The sequence below is a fragment of the Hemitrygon akajei genome, chromosome 4 (genome assembly GCF_048418815.1).
Source record: "Hemitrygon akajei chromosome 4, sHemAka1.3, whole genome shotgun sequence".
Taxonomy (NCBI): domain Eukaryota; kingdom Metazoa; phylum Chordata; class Chondrichthyes; order Myliobatiformes; family Dasyatidae; genus Hemitrygon; species Hemitrygon akajei.
Window position 1 is genome coordinate 66,821,397 of NC_133127.1, and position 21,405 is coordinate 66,842,801.

The 21,405-nt window shown below is 42.5% G+C and overlaps 1 protein-coding gene across 11 annotated transcripts in view; it reads right to left on the reverse strand.

Annotated features, from left to right (window-relative positions):
- The window catches only part of inpp4b (inositol polyphosphate-4-phosphatase type II B), an 801,341-nt gene that overhangs the window by 98,848 nt on the left and 681,088 nt on the right, over window positions 1-21,405 (reverse strand). For all 11 annotated transcript variants that reach the window (XM_073042760.1, XM_073042761.1, XM_073042759.1 and 8 more), the window contains 2 exons: window positions 16,020-16,127; window positions 5,333-5,441 (listed from right to left, as the gene is read on the reverse strand). In XM_073042760.1, the coding sequence (XP_072898861.1) occupies window positions 5,333-5,441; window positions 16,020-16,127 (217 nt within the window). The remainder of the gene's footprint in view (window positions 1-5,332; window positions 5,442-16,019; window positions 16,128-21,405) is intronic.

The window sequence follows — 21,405 nt, forward strand, 5'->3', positions numbered from 1 at the left end:
AATCAGGCACATCGTGTACTGAACAAGAATGGCCTGATAACTATCATTCCTTCACTTTGTCATACAGACATAAGGTCTATAGGTTCTGCTGTTGGTCAATGTGTCCCCTTCTGTAAGCACAACTGATAATCAAGATAAAGTACAAATGCATAGCTTAGAGGAATGATCTTTGACAAAAGACAGTAAAGTTGCCCACCTAGCCAAACATTTTAATTGATTTTTCATTAGCAAGACTGATTGGTCGATGATCACAGCTACCTTGCTCAAAAGCAATGCCTGGATAATAACAACAACAATCTACTGGAGGAATTCACTGGGTGGAGTAACATCTTTGAAAGGAAGGAATTGAAAATATTTTGGATCAAAGCCCTACATCAACAATTCTTTGCCCTCTATAAATGCTGTTCACCCACTGAGTTCCTACTAGCAGATTGATTTACTCATTCCAGATTTTTATCATTTTTAATCTCTTGTGTCTCCTAGATATAATGTGCTTGATTTACATGATACAGATAGATACACAAAAAGCTTTGAAACTTCAAAAGATTTTTAACAGAGAGTGAATTGCTCAACACAAAATAATCCAGGGCATTTTACAAAGGGATACACGGACGGGAACAGGACTGATTAAATAGGTGCATTTCTGCAACTATGTTTAGAACACAAAACATAAAAGTGTGAGAGAATGCTTGCTGAAGATTTTGCTACGTTTAGAATGAAGGTGGGTGAGCATTCTGAATGGTAGTTCTTAGTGAATTTATTCATTTGTATTAAAAGGTATATGAAAAGGCTAAAACAGGTTGAACTGTAAATGATTATGAATATTTCACAGAGGGTAAAAGAATTATAATTAGCAGTAAAGCAATACAAAGCAAACAAGAATTCATCTCTATGTTAACTAGATTATATTTTATTGTACGTCACAACATTTCTTTTACCAGGTAGAATATTGTAAATTTTACATTGTAGTATATACAGGGCTTTGTCATGCACCATAACTGTGCAAGTGGATCCTCGATTTCCTCAATTACAGACCCCAATCAGTTTGAATTGGTGACAGTATCTCTTCCACAATCTCCATCAGCACAGCTGCATCGCAAGACTGTGTACTGAGCTCTCTGCTCTACTCACTTTACATTCATGACCATGTGCACTAAACACAGCTCCAATGCCATATTTAAGCTTGCTGATTGTCATTGGCTGAATCAAAGGCGGTGACAAATCAGCATGTAGGAGGGAGATTGAAAATCCGGCTGAGTGGTGCCACAACAACAACCTCTCACTCAATGTCAGCCAGACCAAAGAGATGATTATTGACTTCAGGAGGAGGAAACCAGAGATCCATGAGCCAGTTATCAATGGGGGATCAGAAGTGGAGAGGCCGAGCAACTTTAAATTCCTTGGTGTTATCATTTCAGAGGATCTCTCCTGGGCCCAGCACCCAAGTGCCATTATGAAGAAAGCATGGCAGTGCCTCTACTTTCTTAGGAGTTTGAGAAGATTCAGCACATCATCTAAAGCCTAAACAGACTCCTATAGAAGTGTGGTGGAGAGTATATTGACTGGTTGCATCACGGCCCAGTATGGAAACACAATACCCTTTACAGAAAAGCCTACAGAAAGTAGAGAATATGGCCCAGTCCATCATAGGTGAACTCTCCCCACCACTGAGTACATCTACACAGAGCATTGTCGCAGGAAAGCATCAACCATCATCAAGGACCCCCACCATCTAGCCTATGCTCTCTTCTTGCTGTTGCCATCAGGAACCACCAGGTTCAGGAACAGTTATTATCCGTCAACCATCAGTTTCTTGAACTAAAGGGAATAACTTCACTCACCCTATCATTGAACTGATCCCACAACCTAAATACTCACTTTCATCTCATGTTTGTCATGTTTTCAATATTTGTTACTTAACTGTTATTATAATTTATTTTTTCTCTTTCTTTTTGCATTTGCACAGTTTGTTGTTTTCTCCCCCACATTAGTTGTCCATCCTGTTGGGTGGGATCTTTCATTGATTCTGTTGTGTTTCTTGTACTTACTGTGATTGCCCACAAGAAAATGAATGTACTTTAATAATAAATTTACTTGCCAAACCTGAGATTTCACTATTGGGCTGTTAATATTCGATATTTAATATTTTGGACACAAGAATCGATTATAGCATCTTGCCCACAATGGGTAAATTTGGAATGTAAATCTGTACAAGACTTTTCATTGTTTTCAATTTTAGGATTTTTACTTCATTTTTCTTTATCTAAATTGAATAAACAAATAACTAATCCTATAGTTAAACATACATTGCGAATATGGTTTCAATTTCGTAAATTTTTTGGCTTGAATAAGTTTATCCTATCAAGCCCTATTATATCTAACTTTTTTTTTGGCTCTCTTTTATGGATCAAGCCTTTGTATTATGGAAAACAAAAGGTATAACATGTTTTCGTGATCTATTTTTAGATAACAGTTTTACGTCCTTTGAACAGCTATCTAATAAATATAATTTACCTAAAACTCATTTTTTTAGATATTTGCAAGTTAGAAATTTTTTGAATAACATGTTACAGTCTTTTCCAAAATTATGTCCAATGGATATTACGGAAAATTTTTTAGCTCTGAATCCTTGCCAGAAGGGTTTAGTAGCCACCATTTATAATATGATCATGAAAATACAGCCAGAAGTATCAGAAAAAATTGAGAAGGAATGGGAAAAAGAACTTCATTGTCTTATACCCACTGAGCAGTGAGAGAAAATTTTACAATTAGTCAATTCTTCCTCTGTGCTAAACATGCCCTAATACAATTTAAGGTTGTACATGTCCAAGGATAAACTTGCTCCATTTTATTCTCATGTTAATCCAACCTGTGACAGATGTCATTCTGAAGTCACTTCATTGACTCACATGTTTTGGTCTTGCCCTTGTTTGCAAAATTATTGGAAAGATATTTTTGGTACTATTACAACAGTTTTGAATATCAAATTGCAACCGCATCCTATTACTGCAATTTTCGGTTTACCAATGGTGGATAATAGTTGTTTATCCCCCTCAGCTCGACAGATGATTGCAGTTGTTACACTAATGGCTAGAAGATCTATCCTATTGAACTGGAAAGAAATTAATCCTCCAACTATATTTCAGTGGCTTTCTCAAACTATCTCTTGTTTGAGCTTAGAAAAAATTAGAAGTGTTGTCGTCTTTGATCCTTCAGTTAAATTTGAAGAAACTTGGAGACCATTTATTCAACATTTTCATGAGCTAAACTGACTTTTCCTAAACCTTACTTTTATTATCCTTAATTATTTGGATGGAGGTACAGAGTTATTGACGCTACTGTGTATATTTGACATAATGCAATGGCCCATGTTGGTTAGTGTTTTTTTTTCTTTTTTTGGGGGGGATTTTTTTTTTATTTTCTCCTTTTTTCGTAATTACTATGAATTTGGGAGGTTATTATATATATATATATATATATATATATGGATTATCAACTATTTGAATGTATACTTAATCTATTAATTATGTAATCTCAAACTCTTTGTATTCATGTTTCACTTATGTTTGTTTAAAATTAATAAAAAGATTTAAAAAGGAAGAAAGAATAATAAATTTACTTTCAACTTTGATAAATATCCTACTTTGCAACTTATAATTGCTCTGTTTATTGGATGTCACAGAAGACAGGCACAGAAATGGCAAAGGGGTTCAACTTTCTCTTCTTGCCTTTTAAACTGATCGTATTTTCATGAATAACATTTCAATTATTAATAACCACTAAACCATGGTTGTAAAAGCTAAGTTCTAAAGCTCTTTCTGTGTCTTGACAAAAGAATGAGTTTTCCAACAAAGGAACTCAATGGGTCTAGCAGCATCTATGGGGCAAAAAGATCTATCAACATTTTAGTTGAAACCGTTCATTAGGACTAAGAATGGAGAGGAAAGGCAGCCAGTATAAAGAAGAGAGGGTGAGTGGTGAGACAGGGGCTAGTAGGTGATTCGTGGACCATAGGTGAGAGAAGACTTATAGAATTCATTAGTAGATACAGAAAGGGTAAAAGTAATATTTTGTTCATTGAAGTAAATAGGCATCCATTAGTCTCATGAGACCATGGATTTGCACCTTGAAAGGTTTCCAGGGCGCAGGCCTGGGCAGGGTTGTATGGGAGACCGGCAGTTGCCCATGCTACAAGCCTTCCCCTCTCCACGCCACCGATGTTGTCCAAGGGAAGGGCACTAGGACCCAAGCAGCTTGGCACCGGTGTTGTCGCAGAGCAATGTGTTGTTAAGTGCCTTGCTCAAGGACACAACATGTTGCCTCAGCTGAGGCTCGAACCAGTGACCTTCAGATCACTAGACCGATGCCTTATCCACTAGGCCACACGCCAACACTTCACTGAATTACTAATTAAGGAAAAGTGTTGCACAAAATCTCAGTGAATTACTGCATAATGATTTTTATTTCAGTTAAGTTGTTACAATAACTGTTTAGTTCAACATAAGACTTGAGATCTACAGTAAATCCTCAGGTTTTAAAACTGGTGGTTGTAGAGATAGTGAATGCATTGATTGTGATCTTGTGGTGAACTACATATACCTGTCTGGACTGCTCCTGTGGCTCCTCCCACAGACCCCTGCTGACTGCTCCTGTGGCTCCTCCCACAGACCCCTGTATAAAGGTGACTGAGGCCTGTTGCCCAGCCTCATTCCCCAGGATGTAGTGTTGTTCATTCTTCCAGTCAATAAAAGCCGATACCTCACTTCTTACGTCTCAGAGTGAGTTATTGATGGTGCATCAGATCTATCAAAGCATCCCAGTTTTAAGAATGAATCCTCAGGATTGGAAGGCATCCAAGTGAGATTTTCACCCAAGAAAGGTGACAAAAGAGAATTACAACCAGTTAGATGACTAGCAGCTTATGGAAAGATGCTGCAATTCCCTCATAAACACAAAACTTTTAACTTCATCAACTTCAAGAGGCTGAATGGCCTTCTCCTACTTATATTTCAGATCTTTCTTTATCATCTAATTCTGGGTCATGGGCTGTGCAGCAACCTTTTATATATTTTGTTAAATGTTTTGAGAAAATCTAAATCTAATCTGCTGACTCAGTGTCAAGATTTCTATGTTATTCTTCCCATAATCTGTTCACACTTGAATAAATTGAAAATATTCACTCAACAACTTGATCGGTACTGTGATAAGATATAACCAAAGAAGCTAAAATATTTTAAAGGAAACCAAGTTTAGTGTATCAGATTCATCTAGCTTTTGCAGAATCCAAATGAACATGTGAATTGATTGATTATATAGTTTCTCCTTAACTTACTTTCTCTTTTCCCCTTCAAATCTGTACAGCTGCCTGCGAAGACCTCCATTTCGAAAACCCCGGATGTGAGCTGCAGGAGCTCCAATCGTAACCACATCATAAGTGGCATCTAATAAAGAGTAAACACAACAAACAACTTGAACTTTTGCCTGCTTAGTAAAGTACTGAAAGAAAAACTGCCATTTAACTCTTGGATTGAATAGGCCCAGATGAAATTTCTCTATTTGGAAAGCAGCAGCCGTGAATGAGCAAAAGCAATGCAAACAAATCAGCAAGCTGCCTTGAAGAAATAAAAATCTGCAAAAGCAAATTATAAAAAACTCCAAAAAAGGAAACATATGTGGTTAATTCACTGTCTAATATAGAACTAAGCACGCAAGTTCCAAGTTCAAGGTTCATTCAATGCAGAACCATTTTAGATAGCAGGGGTAGAAGTATGGAAAGTGTTGTGTGTTTAATATTTCAGCAGTATTTGAGTAATATTGTATATGTGTGTATATATATATATAGTTTGACTAAACATTCTTGTTCATTTAAATAAGTTAGACTCCCATTTCCAAATGTCCGACCTTTCATTTCAATTAGTATAATGCTTTGGAGTTACAAAATATAGCAATAATGATGAGGTATTTTTATGAGACGACTACCTATTTGTTGAAGTGCAGCAAGACATTTGAGTTTAACCAAAAGTGCAGTGAGAAACGGTGGAGTTAAAAAAAAAACGCAACACATTATTTTTTCCTTTGGAGCAGCATGTTTTCTTTGCAAAAGGAAAGATGATTGAAACATAGAAACTTCAAAACATAGAAACCCTGCAGCACAATACAGGCCCTTCGGCCCACAATGCTGTGCCGAACATGTACTTACTATAGAACTTATTTTAGGGTTACCCGTAGCACTTTATTTTTGTAAGCTCCATGTAACTATCCAAGAGTCTCTGAAAAGACCCCATCATATCCGCCTCCACCACCGTCGCCGGCAGCCCATTCCACGCACTCACCACTCTCTGTGTAAAAAACTTACCCCTGACATCTCCTCTGTACTTCCAAGCACCTTAAGACTCTGCCCTCTTGTGTTAGCCATTTCAGCCCTGGGAAAATTCCTCTGACCATCCACACAATCAATGCCTCTCATCATCTCATACACCTCTCATCCTTTGATTGAGATTACAAAAAATGGCAGAAAACTGTCCATTTCAGTGCAAATTAAAGAGGTTGTCTGAGCATTGTCAGTTCAATGATGGGTCTAACGATGCACTGAGAGGCTGTTTAGTTTGTGGAATCTTACAAGGAAGTATTCAAAAATAGCTCCAAGCTGAAGCACAACTTACATTCAAAAGAGCAGTTGAAATTGCTATATCAATGGAAACAGCAGGCAGAGATGCAATTGAGCTGTAGTCAGGACTGACAGTGAGCATGAACAAAATTGCAATGTCTAAACAGAAACCAGCCTGGCCAGACAAACAGTGTTACCATTGTGGTGGGGGCTCACACACACCAGACCAAATGCAGGCTTAAAGGCAAAACCTGCAGAAAATGCAACAAAGTAGGTCACATACAAAGGACATGTCAGGCAGGCAAATATAAATGGACCGCACAGGGAAGAGAAGAAGTTAAAAAGTCAAGTTGCCGTTTCAAAGAGAACATTATCAGCGTGTTATTGATGAAAAATCTGATAATTATGAAAATTGTACAGGACTGGGCATCCTTGAGAATTACAATGTGAAAATCAATTATAGGCATGCAACATGGCTTACAGCAGAAGTGAATGGCAAATTAAAATGGAATTGAAAATGAGTTTGAATGGCATCTCAGAGATATTGAGCTGAAGCCTGAAGGAAAGATAACTCCTGTGAAAATAACATTCATAACAGTGGAATACAACAACCAACAAGCCACATTGGACTTGTATATGGTAAAAACAGGGGATTCAGCATTGTGATTCACTGAAACAACCACAACTGGACTGGAGAACCAGACACCATTTGCATGTCAGCTTCCCGGCAATAAAGCCAACTGAAGGTGAGTTAAGGTGGTACTGGATGATGTCATGTCAGTGTTCGAAGATGGCACTGGAAAATTCAAACATATCAAGGGTAAAATAGTTTTAAATGAAAAGGCCACAGCCAAGTTTTACAAAGCATGTCTGTCTCTTCATACCTTATACTGTCTGTGATAAAGTAGCCAGTGAGCTAGATCACATGGGGGCTGAAGGAATTCTTTCCATGGTTGAGCGGAGCCCATGGGCAATGCCAGTGGACCCAGTTTGTACTCTCAATCTTTTACTTTTAATTAGATTAAAGTTTTGGAGCCACAAAACATAGCAGAAGGCCCCCATATTCTCATAGTGTTTGAGCAAGAGCTTATACTTAGATATTATCTTCAGCGAAACAAAACAATTCAAGGTAATTGAACAGAGAATTAGATTCAAGATTAACTTGCCATCAAATTATGTATAAATTATACAGTCTTAAGATTTGCTTGCTCACAGGTAGACACAAAGCAAGAAACCCAAAAGAACCCGATTAAACAAGAAAAAAAGTACCAAAATATGACAAGCCAGCTAAGAAGGTACCAGATAAACTGAGCAAAAATATAGGTTTTAAGGAATGTCATAACAGAAAGAAAAATAGAAAGGCAGAGAAACCTAGAAAAGAAACTCCAGAAATCAGCCATCAGCAACAATTTTAACAATAAAACTCAGGAATGGTTTGAAAGCAAGAGGGGCTGGAGGAAGGTGGGTGGTGGAGAAATGTAAAAGAGTGGGAGAACGGCTGTGGCAATAGAGATATCCGAAATCAAGGAAGACAATGTTAAAACTAAAGAGCAACTTAACAATGAGCTGATATGGGGTAAGTAAGATGCAGTGTGAATGGCTAGCACAGAAAGCACTGGAATAATCATGTCAAGAGGTATAAAAGGAGGTCTGAGCAGACATGAGCTTAAATAGATATGGAGTCAAGCAGTGAAGAGATGGGCGAGTAACTGCTCTTCATGATGTTTTCAATATACGGGCTGAAGTTCCAGCATAAATGTTGCAATTTCTCTGGCTCAATTTCAGTCAGATGATGCTAGGAGTCTTAGAAATCAATGGCTGGAGAATGGAATTGAGAAGATTGCAGAATCAACAATAATTCTTTCATTGAATGATCAACTTGAATCAAGTAAGCAAGAACTTGATCAACATATTGATGGGTTATTTGTCCCTCAGATAACCCATCAGGAATTATAGCAAAACTCGAACATTTAAAAGAACTTAATTGAAACAAGTACAGTGAACATGCAGTTTCAAAGGAAATCAATGACCTGTGCTTTCAGAAAAGGAAAAGAAGAGTAATTTCAACAGTAAAAACCCAATAACCTGCCTCCGATTCTGATTCTAATTCAGAAATCCCAATGGCTTGGCATCTGTCTCAGTGGGGCTGTGGTTCCCAGGCTCCCCTTCCATTTACAGGGCCTGTAGTTCCCACATTCACCTTAAACTCACTTATTTCTGTACTTGAAACTTACCCAGCTCTGCTTCCCAAGTTCCTCTGCAGCGTTAATGGTTCTGCTTCCTAAGCACTCTTTAAATGCAGAGTGACATGTTTCCCATAATCCCTTTAAACTTAATCACATTCTCTGTAATTGTATTACTCTACAGTGTAACAGCTAAAAAAAATGAAATAAAACTGGAAAATTATCTTATCCAAAATCACCAAAGTCCTGATCATGCCAGATTAACTGAGTTTTACAGCACTCGAATTTGTTGTTCATGTGCTAAAATTGCAAGAATGCAATTGAAATGAATGCAAAGCTTAAGTTGCATATACCTTTCTTTTCTATTTAGTCTTTTATTAATGCTTTAATCAATTTATTCCTAAAAACTAGCACTGATGCACTTGTTTGGGATAACCTGTTTTAAACCTGATTTTCTTTTTTATGCTTTCCTAAGCTCAATCAAACACCAAATCATTGTAAATCTTGATTTGTTTATGGCCATCTAACAGCAGAATATACATGTGTAGTCACAGTAATATCTAATTTCTCATAATTTTTTTTGTTCTATGCTCAGGTATCTCTTTGGACTAACAGTATTGTACCATAATTACAATACTTGTAACCATCTCTCCCGTGTCCCCAACATTTGTTATGTAATAAGTTGGCTAAAATTCACATACAACTGCATATCATCAATATCCCATGAAGATACTTTTCCTTTGCATTCTGTGCTCTTTAGTAAAACTATATTTTCCTTCAAATTTTTCTTTCCAACTACAATGAGTCAATTTTGATATGTTCTCTTGCAACTCTATCTGCTCCATGAAAATATGAATCAAGTTCTCATTCCCCATTTCCTCTCAAGTGTTTACCATGCATATTTATTATTTAAACTCCATATTTATCCCCAGTTCTAAAACTTGCAATCTCTTCCATCCTCCTCCAACGTCACTTCCATTCTTTCTGGCACCTTTTCACAGATTAGTAGATTATACATATATAAAAAAACATTTGTTTTGCTCTATACACAAATGCTAGAGGAACTCAGAAAGTCAGGCAGTATCTAAGGAGGGAAATAAACAGATGATGTTTTGGGCTTTCCATGAACTTTTGTCAGCACTGATCTGAAACAAGGTCATGGGCTGAAATGTCGACTATTTATTCCCCTCCATAAATGTTGCCTGACTTGCTGAGTACCTCCAAAATTTTGCGTGCATTGCTCAAGATTTCCAGCATCTACAAAATCTCTCCTGCTTACATTTTTGTTCCAATTGTGGATTCTTTTTGCAAAATTTGTTTATAGCTTATGTTTAATTTTTTTTTGTAAATACTGCATCCATGTGATATGCCTGTAAGTACGTTTTTAATTGTACCTGTGCACACATGTACCTGAACATATGACAATAAACTCAACTTTGATTTATTAAGTTGTTCTATATCTTTTTGATTTCCCAAACTCCACAACTACTTTCATACGCATTCTTTAGCAAGCTCCACTTGTCCATTGATTTATTGGTTTCTAATATAACTGTGATAAGGTTAAACAAGTTTTTATATTTTAAGCTCGGCTATGTACTGTAAGTGATTTTCCTCTGATAAGATATTGATTTTGCTGTTTTCTGTAGATTATTCACATCTTACTCACTGATAGAATCATAACATAGCGTAAGAAAAACAGCACATAACTCTTCTACCAAACCTGAATTCCTTTCAATAGCAGGAGACGCAAGCTAAAACAGACATTAAAAAAAATATCTGCATACTTTATAAACATGAGATTATGACATCATAAAGAAATGAATTGATTAACAATGGATTATTAAGGATAAATTGCCTATGGAGGCTGGGGTCCATGCTTAACAATAAGCATTTAAAAAATAATGTATTAACTATTGTACAAAATGTGTAATCAACATAACAGTTCTAACTTTTTTTAATGAACTTGTCTTTTTGATGGAGGTATTTAACACACTTTGCAAATATGCCAATGTCAATTGAGCTCAAAGCTACCAGCTTTATCTGCAGCATGAAGCAATGTGTGGCTCATACAAATTGCATAAGAATTATATTAAGACTGACAGACTAAAATGCAAAAATAATTAGATAAAATGGAGTAATATTACAGAAATCCAATCATCTTGTCCAGAAATCCATTAACTTACTTTCTAGCTTCATTCCAATACATAAAATAAAGTCACAGGTAGAAATAATATCCATCGCAACTTCATGATTGAAAGCCAAAGACAATAATTATAAGTTGTAGAAAGCTAATTTGGAAAACAGCTTGCACTAACATGGTAAAAATCACAAACATAATTAGACTTTAGCAGCAAAATGGTTAAGTGTAAGCCTTGCAAAACCTGAATAACTGGTTAATTTCCCCCTGTGATAAAAGTATTATAACATTATACTGACCAGTGACAGAAATTATCATCAAATGTTATCAATTCTAATGATTTTTTTAAAAATTGGGTAGTGCCCTATTTTAGTAGCAACAACACTAACTACATGAAAAGCTATATCTACCCTCAAACCTCAAATGTCTTCATGCCACTGAATAGAAAGATCGTATCTTAAAAATAAATCCTGTACTGATGGCTTAAGACAAAAGAATTCAGAGACAGCTGTTACTATTGCCTAGATCTATAATGTGGGACATAACTTCATTGCTCTTGAATAACCAAGCAAAACCTGGACCTGTCAAGTTTCGATTATTTGGAATGGCATTCACAGAGCCCATTGTCTATATGAAAGGATCCTTTCACTGCTAGTCTGTCTTTGAGATCTGGATACTATTGCCAAGGCCAGCATTTCTGCCCAGACTTTATATCATCACTGATAACCTGTCTGACTTCCTAACTAGTTTTACAGCTCGGCTTAAAGAATATCAGGAATTTCTGCCATCTGGCATTTCATCCTGAATTTGGTATCATTTTCATTTATGGGAATTTGCTGGCATCAGAATTTAGATGACAACAGTGCACAGACCTAACATTTTTAATCTATTATAACGCAGCCAGGCATATGGGGGAGTGAGCCAGGATGAAGACCAAGGGGTTATAAAGTAGTAAAAAAATAAGAAACAAAAAGATTCAGTCTAGATAAATCTGCTCTAAGTATTATTGGTGGCTGCAGAACCCGATTCTTGATAAATTTCTGGGAAAGATTAACAGTGAAGGTACTGATGTGGCTTCAGTTAGTCGGAGTCATGCATTACAGAAATGGGCCCTTTACACCACCATGTCTGTGCTGACTTTTTTTGTCTACTACACTAATCTCTTTACATTCATTAGGTCCTTATCCTTCAACGCTTTGCCGATTTAAGTGTTTATTTAAATACCTTTGAAGTATAAAGCATGTATTCATTTCCTCCTCCTGGGGCAGCATTAAATACTCCCTGTGTAAAAACAATCCTACCCCTCTCTCAACTAAAGCCTATTTCTTTTTGTTTCTGATAACTGCCCCCTTTGGAATAAATAGATTTTGACCATTTACCCTATTCGTGCCTCTCATAATCCGATGTACTTCTATCAGCTAAGCTCTCGGCCTCCTCAATTCTAGGGAAAAGCAAGCCAGCTTATCCAATCTCTCCCCCATAATTAAAGTCATCCAATCCCGGAAGCATCCCGATGGCTATTATCTGCAGTCTCTCCAGTGCAATTGCACCTTTCCATTTGAGCTGCAACTTGAACGCACACAATTAAGTGCAACCTAACCAGTGCTTTGTAAGGTTGTAACATTCCAGCTCTTAAATTTTATGCCCTTAGCTATGAAGGCAAGTATGCTATCAATCTTCTTTACTACCTTAACAATCTATATTGCCACCTTTGAGGAATGATAGATTTGGACTTCTAGGTTTTTGTTCAACATTCCTTAGTGCTCTGTCAAAATGCATTACCTCGCTCACCATCCTACAGAGCTTTTACAGAAGCAAAGTATTCATTTAGGGCTCCACACAAAGAATACCCTTCTGGACCCTAAGCGGATACATGTTTCCCTGGATGCACACTTGCTTCTAATATACTTACAGAACAATGCAGGACTGTTCGTCATCGCACCTGCTCTCCTGATTTCTTTCATAATTACTCTCCTTGTGGAGGTTGATGGGTTCCTCATTAGTCAGGGCATCAAAGGTTATGTGGAGAAGGCAGGAGGATGGGCTTGAGAGAGATAATAAATCAGCTATGGTGGAAAGGCAGAGCAGACCTGATATGTCAAATGGCCTAATTCTGCTCCTCTATGCAGAGGTTCCCAACCTGGGGTCCATGGACCCCTCAGTTAATGTAGGGCCCAATGGCATAAAAAAAGATGGGAACCCTTGTCTTATGCTTTAAACACTCCATACTCCTCAAAGGAGTCACTTGTTTGTGGTTCCCTGCACCTGTCATATGCTTCATTTTCCCCCTGCAAGAGTAGAACTTATATTAAGCTTCAAACACCAGACAAAGGGGATTGTCCTACATAAGGGGCCTGGTTTTAAGGGGTCATGCCTCATGAGCCTGATTGAGGTTTTCAAGGAGGCAATGACGCAAATTAATAAAAGTAGAGTGGTAGATGTGGATTTTAGTAAGGTGTTCGACAAGGTGCCCCAAGGTGGACTCATCAAGAAAATCATGAGGTATGGGAACCATGGAAACTTGCCTGTGTGGATTTGGAATTTACTTGCCCACTGAAGGCAGAAGGTGGCAGTAGATGGAGTATATTCTTCCTGGAGATCAGTGGCTAGTGCTGCTCTGTAGGGATCTGTTCTGGAACCCCTATACTTTTTGAGTTTTATAGATGACTTGGATGAGGATGTGAAAGAGTGGGTTTGTAAGTTTGCAGATGACATAAAGGTTGGTGGTGGTGTGGGTGGTGAAGAATGCTATCATTGATTACAATGGGATATAGACAGAGTGCAGAGGAGTGGCAGATGGATTTGAATCTGGTAAAGTGTGAAGTGATACATTTTGGAAGATCTAACTTGAAGGCATAGCACAGGGTTAATGGCAGGATGCTTAGAAGTCTGAAGGAACAGAAGATCTTGCAGTCTAACTCCATAGATCCTTCAAAATTGCTGTGCAAGTTGGTAGGGTCGTTAAGAAGGTATATGGTGTGTTGGCCTTCATTAATCGGTGAATTGAATTCAAGAGTCACAAGTTAATGTTGCAGCTCTATGAAACTCTGGTTAACCCACACTTACAGGTTTGGATGCAGTTCTGATTGCTTCATGAGAATATAAAAATTCGGAGGAGTAAGCCATCTGGCCCACCAGTCATGATCCGCTATTCAATAAAATCATGGTTGGCCATTAAAATCTGGCCATAGACTCAGCATTATTTACCTGCCTTTTCCCAATAACCCTTAATTGCCCTGTTATACAAAATTCTATTTAATTGTGTTTCAAACATATTTAAATAGGGTAGCCTCCACTGCTGTCCTGGGCAGAGAATTCCACAGGTTCATTACTCTCTGGGAATAGCAGTTTCTCCTCATCTCTATCCGAAATCTGTTCCCCCGAATCTTGAGGCTGTGTCCCCTGGTTCCAGTCTCACATCAGCAGAAGCATCATCCCTGCCTCTATCTTATTCATCTCTTTTTATAATTTTATATGTTTCTATAAGATCCCCTCTCATTCATCTGAATTTCAGCTAGTACAGTCCCAAGTAACTCAATCTCTCCTCATAGTTAACTTCCTCATCGCTGGAATCAACCTTGCAAACCTTCCCTGCTCAGCCTCCAAAGCCATTATAGGAAGGATATGAAAGCTTTAAAAAGGATGCATAGGAATATTACCAAGATGATGCCTGGATTAAAGAATATGTCTTGTGAAGAAAGGTTGAGTGAGTTAGGGCTTTCTCTTTGGAGCAAAGGAGGATGAGAGGCAACTTGATAGAGGTTTTCAAGATTATGAGGGGCACAGATAGAGTGGACTGCCATGACTTTTCCCCAGGGCAGCAGTGACTAATACCAGAGGACATCCTTTTATAGTGAGTGGAGGAAATTTTGGGGATGATATCAGAGGTAGGAGTGTTTTCACATAGAAAATGGGAAGTGACTGAAACATATTGCTGTGGGTGGTGGTTGAGGCTGACACAGGAGAGATTTTTAAGAAAAATTTAGATAGATATATAGATGTATGAAAAATGGGGGGTTATGGGCTGTGTAAGAAGGGTTAGACTGATCATGGAGCAGGTCTGTATAGATCTGGAAGGATTGTTTGGAATGGGATGGACAGAGTGAAAGTGAGCAATGAAGTGTGGTGGACAGAGCAAAGGGCTTCCAGGTGAGGCAACACTTCATCTGGGTGTCAGTTAGGGTCATTTCTGCTCCCTGGTGTAGTCTCCTCTACATCGGTGAGAACCAATATAGATTGGGGTCCATTTCGTTGGTCACCTTTGCTCTGTCTGCTGCAAAGAGTGGGATTTTCTCATGTCCACACATTTTAATTCTACCTCCCATTCCCATTCCGACATGTTGGTCCATGGCTTCCTCTACTGCCACCACCAGGTTGGAGGAGTAATACCTCATATTTCATCTGGGTATCCACCAACATGACAGCATGAACCATGACTTGGCTAACCTCTAGTCATTTCTCCCCCCGCCTCTTCTCTCTTTTTCAATTCCATATGCTGCCTCCCCTGTTGCTCCTGCTCGTCTCCTAACCTGCCCATCACCTCCCTCTGAAGTCCCTCCTCCTTCCCTGTCTCCCAGGTGCACTCCCCTCGCCTATCAAATTTCTTCTTCTTCAGCCCTTTACAGCGTTCAGAGGAAAGTTGAAGATAACATTTTCAATTTATTTTTTAAGGTCAACAAAATACACAACATTAAAATGATCATTACAGTAATTTTAAATACATTTAACATTACCTTTGAATAAATCCACATACTTCTCCAAATCCCAAACTTCAACTCTCTCTCCAAGCAAGTCCCTGAACTTGAGAGGTTTCCTCCACAAGCCTCAATACATATAAAGCCAATTCAATAGCACATATCACGGCTTATGAATTTCCAGTGGTGGGCCTGCAAACAAAACATTTTTTGACCCATCACACTGTGATGGGCCAGGTTTTCCTGGGCCCAGCCTGTTGCCTGATACTGATAGTGTGGTCTCCATCAGCCTGCATGCATTGTATCTGGGATCTTGCTGCATGTCAAGGAAATATTGGCCATTAACATTTAAAAACTGCAGTGCAGGACAATGATGAATATAACAAAAATATCCTGACCTGTTCTGGCAGAACTGTTCTGAATTTGCATTCGCTGTAAATGCAGGTTAACTGGAACAAATTCAAGCTTCTTCTCCCCTCTGCTGCAGCTTGGTTTGAATGATGACCCTGCAAATCAAAAACACACCAGGCAATTTAGGCCACATGGAGGGAGATGGGCTAAGTCTTCCCGGTCCCACCTGCTGTCTGACATTGCCAGTGTGGCCTCCAGCTGCCTGCATGTATTGTATCTGGGATCTTGATGCACAGAGAGTGAAAGAGAGATATTTTAAAATGTGGATTGAATAGGTAAGTAGCCGCATGCCTTGTTGTAATAACTTCTTACTCTTGAGGCACCTGTAATCACTGATCAAGGTAAAGTATCTGCGATATCCAAAAGATTAAGGTACACAAAGTACATGGAGACTTAATAGATTAGATTGTATATTATAGATAGTAGATTGGATTCAATATTTACTTGGATATAGAAGACATAATGCAGTGGTGGAGATGTTATTCTGACCAGGGGACTGTGACCGGTGACGCCCCACAAGAATCAGAGTTGAGATATATATAAATGATTTGGATAAAAATGTAGGTGGATTGATTTACAAATTTGCAGATGACAGAAAAATTGGTGGAGTTGTTGACAGTGAGGAAGGTGATCAGAGGGTTCAGTGGGACATAGATCATTTGGAAACGTGGGTAGCGAAACCCAGAGTTTAAGCTAGAGTATTGATGTACGAAGCATGCAAGTCCATAGCTCTCTGAAAGTAACAACACAATGGAAAGGGTGATGGAGAAGACGTATGGTGGGCTTCTCTTCATTAGTCAGGGCACTGAGTATAAAAGTTGAGGTCATGTTGCAGTTGTATAAGACTTTGGCTAATCTACATTTGGGGTATTGTGTGCATTTCTGGTTGCCACTCTACAGGAAGGATATGGTGGCTTTACAGAGGGTGCCTTAATTAACAAATTGTAGTGGTGTGCTACACGCAGTGCTGAAATAACGACACGTAGTCAATGAACCGCGGTTACAAAAGAGATTTTATTCGAACTTCGCGGCCTCGCTTTAAAGCCTTCCTGATCCCGCCCTCCCCGGGCGTGGATGCTGTAGGGGGCACGTATTCACAGTCCTGTCCCGCGCGTGGATGCTGTAGGGGGCACGTATTCACAGTCCTGTCCCGCGCGGGCTTTTCCCTTTGTTGGTGAAGCAGACCTGGCGCCCTTTTGGGACTGGCCTTTATGCCGGCACGCTGGCTATTTGTGAGCCGGTTTGAGTGCGCTAGGAAGTGGGTCGCCACATAACCCCCCCCCAGAACCGGCGATACACCCCCCAATGTCCACAGTCTAGGCCGGACCCTGTTTGGGAGGTCTGCCTCTGCGCCACGGTGCCGGAAACTCGACCGGTTGCGCCACGTCCACATGGGCCGGTTTGAGTCGGTCCACCGTGAAAACCTCCTCTTTCCCCCCAATGTCCAGCACGAACGTGGACCCGTTGTTGTTGATCACCATAAACGACCCCTCGTAGGGCCACTGTAGCGGTGGCCGATGCCCGCCCCTTCGTACAAACACAAACTTACAGTTCTGCAGGTCTTTGGGTACGCAGGGCGGGTGCTGCCCATGCTGCGAAGTGGGTATGGGGGCCAGGTTGCCGAGCCTCTCGCGTAGTCTGCCCAGGACTGCTGTGGGTTCTTCCTCTTGCCCCCTCGGGGCTGGTATGAACTCCCCTGGGACGACCAGGGGTGCGTCGTACACCAACTCGGCCAACGAGGTGTGTAGATCCTCTTCGGGCGCCGTGCGGATTCCCAGCAGGACCCAGGGAAGCTCGTCCACCCAGTTAGGCCCTTTCAGGCGGGCCATGAGAGCCAACTTTAGGTGACGGTGGAAATGCTCCACTAGTCCATTCGACTGTGGGTGGTAGGCAGTGGTGTGGTGCAGCTGTGTCCCCAAAAGGCTGGCCATAGCTGACCACAGGCTGGAGGTGAACTGGGCACCTCTGTCGAAGGTAATGTGGGCCGGGACACCAAAGCGGGACATCCAGGTGGCGATCAGTGCCCGGGCGCAAGATTCAGAGGTGGTGTCGGTGAGCGGGATCGCCTCTGGCCATCTTGTGAACCGGTCCACGATAGTGAGGAGGTGCCGCGCTCCGCACAACACTGACAGGGGGCCCACGATATCCACATGAATGTGTCGAAACGCCGGCGGGTGGGGTGGAACTGCTGCGGCAGGGGTTTGGTGTGCCGCTGCACCTTGGCCGTCTGGCAGTGCATGCACGTTCTGGCCCATTCACTGACCTGCTTGCGGAGTCCGTGCCAAACGAACCTGTTGGCTACCATCCAGACGGTTGTCCTGATGGAGGGGTGCGCTAAGTTATGAATGGAGTCGAAAACACGGCGCCACCAGTTTGCCGGAACAACGGGGTGGGGTTAGCCGGTGGTGACGTCACAGAGTAGGGTCCTCTCACCTGGGCCTATGGGGAGGTCCTGGAGCTGCAAACCGGAGACTGCGGTTCTGTAACTCGGGATCTCCTCGTCTGCCTGCTGCGCCTCTGCCAGCGCCTCAAAGTCTACCCCTTGGGAAAGGGCATGAATGTTAGGGCGAGAGAGTGCGTCCGCCACGACATTGTCCTTACCCAAGACGTGCCGAACATCCGTCGTGTATTCAGAAATGTAGGACAGATGGCGCTGCTGGCGGGACAACCAGGGATCGGACACCTTCGTGAACGTAAAGGTAAGCAGTTTGTGGTCTGTGAACGCGGTGAAGGGCCTACCTTCTAAGAAGTACCTGAAATGCCGGATTGCCAGGCATAGCGCCAACAGTTCCTGGTCAAAAGCACTGTATTTGAGCTCGGGTGGCCGCAGATGTTTGCTGAAAAACGCCAGGGGTTGCCAGCGACCCTCGATGAGTTGTTCCAGCACCCCACCGACTGCCGTGTTAGATGTGTCCACTGTGAGAGCGGTAGGGACGTCCGTTCTGGGGTGCCAAGCGTTTGCCAAGGCTTCTTACGTTTTAATGAAAGTGGCGGCGGACTCCTCGTCCCAGGTAATGTCCTTGCCCTTACCCGACATCAGGGCGAACACGGGGCGCATGATTCGGGCAGCTGAAGGGAGGAAACGGTGGTAGAAATTTACCATACCCACGAATTCCTGAAGGCCTTTGATTGTGGTGGGTCGGGGGAAATGGCGGACTGCATCTACCTTAGCGGGCAGAGGGGTTGCCCCGACTGTAGTGATCCTGTGGCCCAGGAAGTCGATGGTGTCGAGCCCAAACTGGCATTTGGCCGGGTTGATTGTCAGGCCGTATTCACTCAGTCGGGCGTAGAGTTGACGGAGATGGGACAGATGCTCCTGACGACTGCTGCTGGCTATGAGGATGTCGTCCAAATAGATGAAAGCGAAGTCCAGGTCGCGCCCACCACGTCCATTAACCGCTCAGGCCGAACGGCATGCGGAGGAACTCAAAAAGGCCGAAAGGGGTGATGAGTGCCGTTTTGGGGACATCGTCAGGATGCATCGGGATTTGATGGTATCCCCGGACGAGGTCTACCTTGGAAAAGATCCTTGCACTGTGCAGGTTTGCTGCAAAGTCCTGAATGTGCGGCACAGGGTAGCGGTCCGGTGTTGTAGCCTCGTTCAGCCTGTGGTAGTCGTCGCATGGTCTCCAGCCCCCTGTCGTTTTGGGCACCATGTGCAGGGGGGAGGCCCAGGGGCTGTCGGACCGTCGTACGATCCCCAATTCCTACATCCTCTTGAACTCCTCCTTCGCCAGTCGGAGCTTGTCCAGGGGGAGCCTTCGAGCACGGGCGTGGAGGGGTGGTCCCTGGGTCGGGATGTGGTGCTGTATGCCATGACTGGGCATGGCTGCCGTGAACTGCGATGCCAGAACTGATGGGAAATCCACCAGGACTCTGGTGAAGTCGTTGTCGGACAGCGTGATGGAGTCTAGGTGTAGGGCTGGCAACTGGGCTTCACCCAGGGAGAACGTTTGAAAGGTCTCGGCATGGACCAGTCTCTGCCTCGGCAGGTCGACCAGTAGGCTGTGAGACCGCAAAAAATCCGCGCCCAGGAGCGGTTGGGCTACAGCGGCCAGTGTGAAGTCCCACGTGAACTGGCTGGAGCCGAACTGCAGCCGCACCGTACGGGTGCCGTAGGTCCTTACTGTGCTGCCGTTCGCGGCCCTCAGGGTGGGACCCGGTGCCCTGTTGCGGGTGTCGTAACTCATCGGAGGTAAGATGCTGATCTTGGCTCCGGTGTTGACCAAGAAACGGCGTCCCGACCGCTTGTCCCACACATACAGGAGGCTATCCCGATGGCCAGCCGCCGTAGCCATCAGTGACGGCTGGCCCTGGCGTTTCCCGGGAACTTGCAGGGCGGGCGACAGCGGCGGGCTTCTGCGCCCCACCGCTGGTGGTAGAAGCACCATTGTTCGTTGGGCTCCTCACTCACCTTCTTGGCGTTCCACAGCAAGTCCGCCTGGGCCGCCACCTTCCAGGGGTCGCTGAAATCCGCGTCGGACAGCAGCAGGCGGATGTCCTCGGGCAGCTGCTCCAGGAATGCCTGCTCAAACATGAGGCAGGGCTTGTGTCCTCCGGCCAGAGACAACATCTCATTCATTAAAGCCGATGGAGGCCTGTCTCCCAAACCATCCAGGTGCAGTAAGCGGGCAGCCCACTCGCGCCGTGAGAGTCCGAAAGTCCTTATGAGCAGGGCTTTGAATTCTGTGTATTTGCCGTCCGCTGGGGGAGACTGTATGAACTCCTCAACCTGGGCCGCTGTGTCCTGGTCGAGGGAGCTCACCACGTAGTAGTAACGCGTGTCCTCTGGGGTTATCTGCCGAATGTGGAATTGGGCTTCTGCTTGCTGGAACCATAGGTGAGGTCTTAGCGTCCAGAATCTTGGCAGTTTCAACAAAACTGCATGAACAGATGCGGTGTTGGTCATCTTCGGCCCAAATATCGTTTGGGCCGTCGGGGTCACCAATTGTAGCGGTGTGCTACAGGCAGTGCTTAAATAACGACACGTAGTCGATGAACTACAGTTACAAAAGAGATTTTATTCGAACTTCGCGGCCTCGCTTTAAAGCCTTCCTGATCCCGCCCTCCCCGGGCGCGGATGCTGTAGGGGGCACGTATTCACAGTCCTGTCCTGCGCGCGGATGCTGTAGGGGGCACGTATTCACAGTCCTGTCCTGTGCGCGGATGCTGTAGGGGGCACGTATTCACAGTCCTGTCCTGTGCGCGGATGCTGTAGGGGGCACGTATTCACAGTCCTGTCCTGTGCGCGGATGCTGTAGGGGGCACGTATTCACAGTCCTGTCTTGTGCGCGGATGCTGTAGGGGGCATGTATTCACAGTCCTGTCTTGTGCGCGGATGCTGTAGGGGGCATGTATTCACAGTCCTGTCTT